Source organism: Hemitrygon akajei, chromosome 19 (assembly GCF_048418815.1).
Source record: "Hemitrygon akajei chromosome 19, sHemAka1.3, whole genome shotgun sequence".
Taxonomy (NCBI): Eukaryota; Metazoa; Chordata; class Chondrichthyes; order Myliobatiformes; family Dasyatidae; genus Hemitrygon; species Hemitrygon akajei.
The window spans coordinates 61,405,656-61,418,138 of record NC_133142.1 but is presented as its reverse complement, the minus strand read 5'-3'; the positions used below and the strand labels follow the sequence as shown (position 1 = coordinate 61,418,138).

Here is a 12,483-nt window from a genome sequence, read left to right as displayed (position 1 = left end):
TGTACTGTGTCTAGTCTTCGAGCTGCCTGTGTATGATCCACATGACGTCTTTTTCCTTCCTAGTTGCTCTCTACAACAGGGCTGTGCCAATTCCAATAAGCGTTCTTTCTGGATTAGCCTCAACTCTGGAATATCTGAGTGCCCAAACATGACAATCACCCCATCGAAAATCGACGTCAGCAGTGTTGTCCAAAAGGTACTGTACCATCCCCAGAGCTAGTTGTTCTGACTCCTAATGTCAGTGGCTGAATATCCTCTCATTATGTTTAAAGGATAGATTTATGTGAGACCTTGGTGGGCACCAACAAGTGTAAAGAAGTAGTGAATGTGGTCAGTGGTAAAGAGATATTGATACTGCAATACTGCATTTGTATCTGAACTCGCCCTATTGTGTTCGCCCTGCACCTCAAAGCAAGCACTCCTGCTCCAGCAACATTGTGTCTTCTAATCCAAACATGGTGTTAGAATACGTATTGCACTCCCCTTCTGTTTTAGCTGATCATGACCATCTTAACTGCCTGGTCTGCTCTTCCATCACCACCAACCACCCCCTGTCTGGTGCACATTCCCAAGCAGGTGTAGGATACAAGTTGATGGAACTAGGCAGAATAATGGTTCAACATGGACTAACTGGGCCAAAGGGCCTCTTTCTGTGCTGTAGTGTTCTATGTCTCTTTGACTCTCTGTCTGTGTATCCTTCTCAGGCAGAGCATCCTGCAAGAAATATAGATCTTTCATTTGTGGTTTCCATAAATTTTTGATTTCCTTTGTTCCACAATTGGTGAATGTGTCTTCAACTTTTTGCCAAAACTTTGAAATTTTCTTCTTTCCTTTTCCCTTTTGTAATAAAGTCCATGAAATGTTCAGCTTTAATCAAAGTTCAAGTTTGAAGTACTTATGTGTCACCATGTACAACACTGAGATTCATTTTCTTGTGGGCATACTCCATCAATCCATAATAACCATAAGAGAATTAATGAGAGTAATGAACCAAACCCTCATATCTCAGCCTTTGCTCCAAATGAAGTTTTGTGCGTTAAGTTCTCATTAGGTTCCTGATGTAAAAAATATGAAATTAATGCTAGTTGTTTTTGAGTGGTCCATTTTGTTGAAAGCTGTCTTTATTTTGTTACAGGACATTGAAATCACCATCAATGGACATGTGCCACAGCTGATGGGCAGGGATGTTTACTGTGTTTATATTAATGTGGAGAAGACACCAGTCACCATAATTAAAAATGAGTCACACTCATCACAGATAGTGTACTGTCCATTCCTGCAGAAGAACAAATACCCAGCATTCCTGTTGGACCAAGGTATGCAGACAGACCAGCTGACTCTGTGGGAGCCTGCCCCTTCTTGTTGATGAATGAACAACACAGAGCTGATGGTGACCAACAGAAATGCAGGAGAGATATACTCCTTATTTTACACAGACACCAGTCTGAAGCTGAGTTGTATTTTAAAAATTTATTCTGCTGCTCCTTCAGTGTTTCTTGGCTTGCCTGCAGCCTTGTTCAGGCTCTCACTGCCATTTCATTCAGCACCACAGCCAGTTATCGTGATTCACTGCCCTTCAATCGCTCAGTTTATGCACTGTTCTTTTTCGTTTTATATCTGCCCACCACCCTACCAGTGCCTGCCCCAGCAATCCTGAGCCCAGCCCAAAGGTCAGAGAGTAGTTAGCCCCTTCATCAAAAACTTCTGCAGCGAAGTTTGTTTGAGAAGCTTTGCCTTTAATAAATCTATGTCTGATTTCTTAAATACATCCACGCTTGTCCAAGTGACTGCAAGTTCTGTGCCTGATAATTGTTTAAGAACTTTCACCTGGTTATTGACATTAAAATTGTACATCAGCCTTGTTTACTTTGAATTCAGATAGAGACCTTAATAACATAGCTATTAATACTGAGATCACACTGTGTCCAGGTTAAAACTGTCTTTTAAAGATTGATATGGAACACTGCCCTAACTAAATCTACTTGTTTAATACTTAGATCATGCCATTGTAACAGTTGCAGTCAAGGTGGGGAATCGATCAATTGTGACTGGGAATTTGACCTTCTATGAATGTGACAGAACGGGAAAGGTTCATGCAAACACAGCGTAAGTAACCCATTGTTTTCATTCTTGCTTCTGCTCGTGTTCTGAATCTCAGGAAAAAGTAGAATCTTTTGAAGCGTGAACAGTCTCCATCATTTAGCCCGGGGAAAGGGGGAGTTCCCAAACATTGACTGCAGGGTGAACACTGAAGCAGGCCCTTTGGCCCACCATGTTTGCTCCAACCATGACACCAAATTAAACTCACTTCTATCTGCCAGCACAAGATCTATTTCCCTCCATTCCCTGCATGTTTATGTGTCTGTATAGATGTCTTTCAAAGATTGCTATTGTAACTACATCAGCCACTACCCTTGGGAGCAAGTTCTGTAAATATAAAAAAACACATGCCTAGTTAATCTCCTTAAACTTACCCCACTCATCTAAAACACGTGCCCTCTAGCATTTCACATTTCCACTTGGGGAAAAAGATTCTATCACCCAATCTATGTCCCTCATAATTTTCTGTAATTCTATCAGGTCTCTGTTCAGCCTCTGGTGTCCAGATAAAGCAGTTCAATTTTGTCCAATACATTGGATACTCTCCAGTTCCAAACACATCCGAATGAACCTCTTGTGCACTCTCTCCAGAGTTTCCACATCCGTTCTATAATGCAGAAATTAGAGTTGCAAACAATACTCCAAATATGGCCTTGCAAGTCTTACAGAGCTTCAATATGACTTGCAAAATTCTATACTTACTGACCTGATCAAAGAGAGCAAGCTGAATCAGCATCAGTTTAACTATCACTGACATATGTCATTAAATTTGTTGTTTTGTTCAGCAATATAGTGCAAGACATAAAACATTACTATGTTATAATTAAAAAATATGTCCCTGATAGCGAGGGTCCTTAATGATGGATGCCACCATCCTGAGGCACCATCTTTTGAAGATGTCCTCAATAATGGAGAGGCTTGTGCCCATGATGGAGCTGGCAGAGTCTACAATCCTCTGCAGCCCTCTATACATTGGATCCTCTGTATCAGGTGGTGATACAACCACTCAGGATGCTCTTTAGAGTACACCTGTAGAAATTTGCCAAATGTCCAAACTCATTTTTCCCACCATCACTTTTTGTACATATTGCCACTTTCAGGAAGCTATGAACTTGTACCTCAGATCCCTCTGTACATCAACCCCTCTCAGTCCTTGTAAATCTCCACTGCACTCTTTCTAGCTTAATGGCTTCTTTCGTATTAGTGAACGGTCTTAGCCTGAAATGTTGATCTATTCATACATGCTGCTTGACCTGCTGAGTTCCTCCAGCATTTTGTGTATATTACTCTGGGTTTCCTGCATCTGCTGGAGTGAGTGAGAATCCTCCAATCATTGATTCCCAAAGAGAGTGAGAATACCCCGATCACTGATTCCCAGAGAATATTGATGATCCACAGAGAAAATGAGAATCCTTCAATGACTAAACCCAGAGCAAAATTGAATCATTTCCAATTTTTGAGCCAGGATTAAAGTTATCTTCATTCACTGAACACAGGTCAAATTTGGACGAGATGTGTAAGGAGTGTGAGTGTGTGTGTGTGTGTGTGTAAACTTTAATTGCAGTCAGATAGTGTAAGGGGCTAATGTGATTTTTCTACACAATCAATTCTCCTGGTTAATTCAATTTGAATACATGACTGGGAATCTGTCTGTTTTATATTCCCCGTGAGGATGTGACCTGTTATTTCTCTGCTTTATGAGTGTGTTCCTGGTTTTTCAGATGTGGAAGTTGCCTGCAGAGCAATTGGTCCTGTCACTGGTGTGTCCCTGAGCACAGATGTGTCTCACCAACAGCCATGTGTAGCAATATCACAGGTGGAGTACCTAAGGTAAGGGAGCATTCCATGATACAATTCAGTGAAGGGCAAATCTGCTCCCCCAAACTTAGCTGGTTCCATTTCAGATGCAGAAATTATTTTCAGTGTGCCCGTCAATCCAGTTATGGTATGCTTTATAGTCTGTTCCTGTTAAACCAGCTGTGATTTCAGCCTATCCCCTTTCAGTTCAGCTGTAATTTATTACCTCTGTCTGTCAATCTGGCTTTAATTTGCAGCCTGTGGCTGTCAGTCCAACTGTGGCCGACAGCCTGTGCCTGTTGGACTAACTAAGGTAAGAACCAGATGATTTGTGGTCTTTTGACTAGTGAGGTGGGAGAGTAAGGATAATGCAGTCCCATTGAACAGAGTACTTGCTTATACAGCAGTGTGGGAAAACGGTGGAATGAGGAATAGAACCCTGTCCTTTGTGTCCGAGAAACATGTATTGATTGAAGATGGATGAATGGATGAGAAGCAGAACTGGGGTGTATAACACATTGGTGAGGTTGCAACTACCAGTGGAGTAAATTCACTAGCAAATTCTGGGATGAATGAGCTGCTCTTTGAGTACAGCAGGTCAGTGCTCACATGAGTGTGGAAGAATGAGAGTCAAACTCAATGAAATGCATAAGTTTCTCAGTGGGACTCCGAGTATATTTGTTGGGGTACTGTCCCATTGGCGGGAGCATTGAGATTTGGGAGGGCACTCTCTGGCTAAGAGTCAGCCTGTGTTTGAGGAAAAATCGAACTTCCCTGTGTTGTTAAACTTGGGAATACTGAGTTGAAGTATTGAGCATATTTAAGACCAAGATCAATGGACTTTTACACTCCAAAGAAATCGAATGATATGGGAAAATGATGAGATAATAAATAAATTAGATCAATGGTACTCTGTGAACAGGAAACAGATTTGGGGAATGAGCAGACTTATACTTACCCTGTTAAAATAGCTGGTTTCTTTCTAATTCCTGCCATTGGATAATGAACAGGAGTGGGAGGTTTGAATATCTGGGGTCAAGGGTGAGAACATCTGCTGAATATGGGGATTACCAGCACAGCCTGGGACTGAGATGTGGAGGTGCTCAGTATGGATAGTTCACTGTGTGCTTGTTTTAATCTTCTGCCTCTTTCAGTTGCAGAATTTCACATGGTGCCCCCAGATATTGCCTGTTCAGGTCCAGCCAGTTCCCACTGGGAGTATCCAAAACTTTCCTGTCTCTATAAGTAACAGTGCATTGCTCCAGGTAAGTAACTGCAAGATTTTCATCTTTCACACAATCAGCATAAAATGTTCAGGATAAAGGCCAGGTTCTGGGCATTGAACCTGATGGGGCATCTGATGATGATCAGCCGAATTATGGGTAATTTGTTGGGTAATCCTACAAGAGATGTCATTGAATCCAAGCTGCTTGTTATAGCTTCAACTAGCTACTCCCCATCCCACCTAAACCTCTGCACTGCGACAGTACAGATCATGGAATTTAGTGTTCGAAGCTGACACAAGTGCAGATGGTAACAGCCTGTTTGGCTTTCAATTAGCCTAGTTTCCTGCAAAATGAAAAGGTGCACCCAGGCTGCTCTCTGCACTAATGTGCTGTGGGGGTGATAAAGGCTGGCCATTCTTTTCCATGTGCTCCTTCAGTGACACTTTCCTGATCAACTGATGAAGCAGTGTATTGCGTCCTGATCCAATCTTCCTAGCCTTGCTCATTCCCTTCCTCTCCTTTAGTGCTTTCCTGCTAACTTCAACATTACATCCCAACTCCTGTACCCGATACTTCTATTTATGAAGGCCAATGTGCCAAAAGTTTTCTTTATGATCTTATCTACCTGTGATGCCACTTCCAAGGAATTATGGATCTGTATTACCAGATCCCTCTGTTCTACCTCATTGCCCTACTGCTCACTATGTCAGACCTACCCTGGTTTGACCCACCCCTCTCAAAGTGCAGCACCTCACACCTGTCTGCATTACATTCCACCTAAATGCTGGTGGAACACAGCAGGCCAGGCAGCATCTTCTCCTTATAAATAATCCAAATTCAGGTTGGAGGAACAACACCTTATATACCGGCTGGGTAGCCTCCAAACTGATGGCATGAACTTTGACTTCTCTAACTTCCGTTAATGCCCCTCCTCCCCTTCTTACCCCATCCCTGACATATTTAGTTGTTTGCCTGTTCTCCATCTCTCTCTGGTGCTTCCCCCCCTTTCTTTCTCCCAAGGCCTCCCGTCCCATGATCCTTTCCCTTCTCCAGCTTGGTATCAATTTCACCAATCACCTTTCCAGCTCTTAGCTTCATCCCACCCCCTCCGGTCTTCTCCTATCATTTCGCATTTCTCCCTCCCCCCACTACTTTCAAATCTCTTACTATCTATCTTTCCTTTCAGTTAGTCCTGATGAAGGGTCTCGGCCCGAAATGTTGACAGTGCTTCTCCTTATAAATAGATGCTGCCTGGCCTGCTGTGTTCCACCAGCCTTTTGTGTGTGTTGTTGTTTGAATTTCCAGCGTCTGCAGATTTCCTCGTGTTTGCTCTTTACATTCCACCTGCCACTTTTCAGCCCACTTTTTCCAGCTGGTCCAAATCCCACTGCAAGTTTTGATAGTCTTCCTTGCTGACCACTCTGCTCCAGTCTTGGTCTCATCTGCAAATTTACCACATTATCCAAATCATTGATATAGATGACAAACAACAGTCATCTACCAGCACTGATCTTTGCAGCACGCCACTAGTCACAGGCTTCCAGTCAGAGAAGCAGTCGTCTACTACCATTTCCGACAAAGTCAATGTCTAATCCAATTTACTACCTCGTCCTGAATGTCAAAGGCCTATCTGAATTCCATGTAGACAATATCCACTGCCATTCCTTCATTAAACTCATGTCAAGCTTCTGTCATGCAGCCCTATGGATGTTAGTCCAGAAACATAACTAGTTTGCAATGTGTATTCCGTACAAAATGCTCACAGAGTTCATCACAGCAATGCCACCAAAAACTCCCAAATCTGCAGTTCTAGCACCATTTGAGGAAGAGTAGTAAGTGAAAGGTCACACCAGTACCAGTAGACTCCCTTCCACATCACAAAGCCAGGGCACCAGGTACTGGTGAGGACCTGCAAACAGGGAGGCTGGAGTTCAGGGTACAGAGGAAAGGATTGTGATGGAGCTCGGGCTCCAGTCAATGATGGTGGCTTTGAGGATCTAGACCAAGGCTGGTGGATCAATGAGTCCAGGCCAGGGGTTAGAACATTGAACATAGAAATTTACAGCATTGCACAAGCCCTTCAGCCCATGATGTGCTAACCTTAGGACCTACTCTGAGATCGATAGATAGATACTTTATTCATCCCCATGGGGAAATTCAACATTTTTTCCAATGTCCCATACACTTATTGTAGCAAAACTAATTACATACAATACTTAAAATACATACATAAAATAAAATACTTAAAATAAAATACATTGAATGGTAACTTAAGCTCAGTCCTAAACCCCGGCACTTTAACATATCTTACCCCTGGCGGTTGAATTGTAAAGCCGAATGGCATTGGGGAGTAATGATCTCTTCATCCTGTCTGAGGAGCATTGCATCGATAGCAACCTGCCGCTGAAGCTGCTTCTCTGTCTCTGGATGGTGCTATGCAGAGAATGTTCAGGGTTTTCCATGATTGACCGTAGCCTACTCAGCGCCCTTCGCTCTGCTACCGATGTCATACTCTCCAGTTCTGTGCCCACGACAGAGCCCGCCTTCCTTACCAGCTTATTAAGATGTGAGGCGTCCCTCTTCTTAATGCTGCCTCCCCAACACGCCACCACAAAGAAGAGGGCGCTCTCCACAACTGACCTATAGAACATCTTCAGCATCTCACTACAAACATTGAATGACGCCAACCTTCTAAGGAAGTACAGTCGACTCTGTGCCTTCCTGCACAAGGCATCTGTGTTGGCAGTCCAGTCTAGCTTCTCGTCTAACTGCACTCCCAGATACTTGTAGGTCTTAACCTTTCCCTCCCACATAGCCCTCTGTTTTTCTTTCAAGAGTTTCTTAAATGTCCTAATGTATCTGCCTCTACAACCACCCCTGGTAAGGTGTTTCATGGATCCATCACTCTCTGTACTTAAAAAAAAACAACAACTTACCTCTGACATCCCCCACTATACTTGAATCACATTAAAGTTATACTCCCTCATATTGGCGATTTCTGCCCTGGGAAAAAGGTCTCTGGCTAACCACTCGAACTCTGCCTCTTATTATTTGGTACACCTCTATCAAGTCAACTCTTATCCTCTTTCGCTCTAGAGAAAGGTTCTAGCTCACTCAAAGTATCCTCATAAGACGTGACAGCACAGAAACATGGCCCATCTAGTCCATGCCAAGCTATTAATATGCCTAGATCCATCGACCTGCACCTAACCCATAGCCCTCCATACCTCTTAGCAAAATTCCTCTTAAATGTTGAAATTCAATCCACATCACCACTTGCACTGGCAGTTCGTTCCACACTCACACCACCATCTGAGTGAAGAAGTTCCCCCTCATCTTTCCCTTAAGCGTTTCTCCTTCACCCTTAACCTAAGACCTCTAGTTGTAGTCTCACCCAACCTCAATGGAAAAAGCCTGCTTGCATTTACCCTGTCTGTATTCCTCATAATTTTGTATACCTCTATCAAATCTCCCCTCAATCTTCTATGTTCTAGGATCAACTTTCCCTATAAACTCAGGTCCTCAAGTCCCAGCAACATCCTTGTAAATTTTCTCTGAACTCTTTCAATCTTATTTACATTTTTCCTGTACGTAGGTGACCAAAACTGCACACAATATTCCAGATTAAGCCTCACTGACGTCTTATACAATTTCAGCGTAACGCCCCAACTCCAGTACTCAATACTTTGCTAAAAACTTACTATTTCACCCTATCTAAGTCTGAAACTACTTTCGAGGAACTACAGTTGTGCATTCCCAGAACCGTCTGTTCTACCGCACTCCTCAGTGCCCTACCACTTATCATGCAATTGATACCCTGGTTGGTCCTCTCCAAGTGCAACACTTTAAACTTGTTTGCATTAAATTCCATCTGCCATTATCAGCCCATTTTTCCAGCTGGTCCAGAACTCGCTGCAAGTTTTGATAGTCCACTGCACCCCCAGTCTTTGCTGATTCAGTTTACCACATTTTCATCCAGATTGTTGATATAGATGACAAACAACAATGGGCCCAGCATTGATCCATGCGGCACTCCACTAGTCACAGCCCTTTAGTCAGGGAGGCAAACATCTACTACCACTCTCTGGCTTCTCCTGTGAAGCTAATATCTAATTCAGTTTACTACCTCATCTTAAATACAAGGTGACTGAAACTTAGTGACCAACCTCCCATGCAGAAGCTTGTCAAAGGCATTGCTAATGTCCATGTAAACACCAAGCACTGCTTTGTCTTCATTAACTTTCCCGGTAACTTCCTTGCAAAACTCTATAAGAATGGTTAGGCATTACCTACCACACACAAAGCCATATTGACTAACCCCAATTAGTCTCTGTTTATTCAAATATTCATATATCCAGTCTCTTGGAATACCTTTTAATACTTTCCTACTACTGATGTCAGACTCACCCGCCTATAATTTCCTGGCTTATTCTTAGAGCTTTCCTTAAACAACAGAACAACATGAGCTATCCTCCAATCCTCCGGCACCTCACCCGAAGATACCGACATTTTAAGTATATCTGCCAGGGCCCAAGCAATTTCAACACTAGTCTCCTTCAGGGTCCGAGGGAATACCCTGTCAGGTCCTGGAGATTTATCTACTCTGCTTTGCCTCAAGATAGCAAGCACCTCCTCCTCTTCAATCTGTATAGGTTACATGACCTCACTACCTGTTTGCCTTATTTCCATTGACTCCATGCCAGTTTCCTTAGTAAATTCAGATGCAAAAAACCCATTTAAGATCTCCCCCCATTTCTTTTGGTTCCATACATAGCCGACCACTCTGATCTTCAAGAGGACCAACTTTATCCCCTACTATCCCTTAATTTTGCTCTTAATATACCTGTAGAAGCTCTTTGGATTATCTTTCACCTTGACTGCCAAAGCTACCTCATGTCTTCTTTTAGCCCGCCTGATTTCTTTCTTAAGTATTTTTTTGCACTTTTTATATTCCTCAAGTACCTTATTTGCTCCCAGCTTCCTATACATGTCATACATCTCTCTCTTCTTTGTCAGAGTTCCAATATCTCTAGAGAACCAAGGTTCCTTATTCTTATTCACTTTGCCTTTAATCCTGACAGGAACATACAAACTCTGCACTCTCAAAATTTCTCCTTTGAAGGCCTCCCACTTACCAACGACATCCTTGCCAGAGAACAACCTGTCCCAATCCATGCTTTTTAGATCCCTTCTCATTTCTTTAAATTTTGCCTTTTTCCAGTTTAGAATTTCAACCTGAGGACCGGATCTATCTTTATCCATGATCAAGTTGAAACTAATGGTGTTGTGATCACTGGAACCAAAGTGTTCCCCTACACACACTTCCATCACTTGTCCTAACTCGTTTCCTAATATGAGAACTAATATTGCATCCTCTCTAATCGGTACCTCTATATATTGATTTAGAAAACTTTCATGAACACATCTTACAAACTCTAACCCATCTAGACCTTTAACAGTATGGGAGTCCCAATCAATATGTGGAAAATTAAAATCCCCTACTATCACAATTTGGTTTCCTGCAGTTGTCTGCTATCTCTCTGCAGATTTGCTCAACCAATTCTCACTGACTATTGGGTGGTCTATAATACAACCCCATTAATGTGGTCATATCTTTCCTGTTTCTGCACTCCACCGATATGGCTTCAATAGACAAGCCCTCTGATCTTTCCTGCCTGAGCACTGCTATAACATTTTCCCTGACTAGCAATGCCACCCCCCCACCCTTCATCCCTCTGCCTCTGTCACGTCTGAAACATCAGTACCCTGGAACATTAAGCTGCCGGTCCTTCCCCTTCTGTAGCCAAGTTTCACTAATGGCTACAATGTCATAATTCCACGTGTCAATCCACACCCTCAGCTCTTCAGCCTTCCCAACAATACTCCTCGCATTGAAATAGACACACCTCAGAAGATTATTACAACCTTTCACTCAACCCTTCTATTTGTGACTTTGCATGAAACTTTAACATCATTTATTTTCAGCCCCACTCCACTATCTACGCTGGCACTCTGGTTCCCATCCCCCTGCAAATCTAGAAACTTTTTGTTTCCCTAACCAATGAATCCCCTATCAACACAATTTGCCTCTTCTCCCTTTTACCTTCTTAGCCACAGAGCCAGGCTCAGTGCCAGAGACCTGACTGCTGTGGGTTTCCTCTGCTAGGTCATCCCCAAACAGATGCAACTGGATGAACTTTTAGAAGGTGCTGCTGCATGTACTTTTTGCAAGTATAGTCATCAGGGACATTGGAGGTCTCCCTACCTACCTACACCCTGAAAGAGGAGCATTCCACTATCCTCCCTGGCATTGCTACTGCTCTAAATATATAACCTTATAACAATTACAGCACGGAAACAGGCCATCTCGGCCCTTCTAGTCCGTGCTGAACACTTACTCTCACCTAGTCCCATTGACCCGCACTCAGCCCATAACCCTCCCTTCCTTTCCTGTCCATATACCTAACCAATTTTACTTTAAATGACAATACCAAACCTGCCTATGCCGCTTCTACTGGAAGCTCTTTCCACACAGCTACCACTCTCTGAGTGAAGAAGTTCCCCCTTGTGTTACCCTTAAACTTTTGCCCCCTAACTCTCAACTCATGTCCTCTTGTTTGAATTTCCCCTACTCTTAATGGAAAAAGCCTATCCACGTCAACTCTATCTATCCCCCTCATAATTTTAAATACCTCTATCAAGTCCCCCCTCAACCTTCTACACTCCAAAGAATAAAGACATAACTTGTTCAATCTTTCCCTGTAACTTAGGTGCTGAAACCCAAGTAACATTCTAGTAAATCTTCTCTGTATCTCTATTTTGTTGACATCTTTCCTATAATTTGGTGACCAGAACTGTACACAATACTCCAAATTTGGCCTTACCAATGCCTTGTACAATTTTAACATTACATCCCAACTCCTATACTCAATGCTCTGATTTATGGCCAGCATACCAAAAGCTTTCTTCACCACCCTATCCACATGAGATTCCACCTTCAGGGAACTATGCACCATTATTCCTAGATCACTCTGTTCTACTGCATTCTTCAATGCCCTACCATTTACCATGTATGTCCTATTTGGATTATTCCTACCAAAATGTAGCACCTCACACTTATCAGCATTAAACTCCATCTGCCATCGTTCAGCCCACTCTTCTAACTGGCCTAAATCTCTCTGCAAACTTTGAAAACCTACTTCATTATCCACAACACCACCTACCTTAGTATCATCTGCATACTTACTAATCCAATTTACCACCCCATCATCCGGATCATTAATGTATATGACAAACAACATTGGACCCAGTACAGATCCCTGAGGCATACCACTAGTCACCGGCCTCCAACCTGACAGTT

At 42.8% G+C, this 12,483-nt stretch overlaps 1 protein-coding gene across 1 annotated transcript in view; it reads left to right on the top strand.

Moving 5' to 3' along the window:
• plxnd1 (plexin D1) overlaps positions 1–12,483 on the top strand; it is a 162,427-nt gene that overhangs the window by 35,384 nt on the left and 114,560 nt on the right. The window contains exons 5-9 of the mRNA XM_073072614.1: positions 64–196; positions 1,136–1,316; positions 1,998–2,106; positions 3,822–3,930; positions 5,052–5,162. Coding sequence (XP_072928715.1) covers positions 64–196; positions 1,136–1,316; positions 1,998–2,106; positions 3,822–3,930; positions 5,052–5,162 — 643 coding nt within the window. The remainder of the gene's footprint in view (positions 1–63; positions 197–1,135; positions 1,317–1,997; positions 2,107–3,821; positions 3,931–5,051; positions 5,163–12,483) is intronic.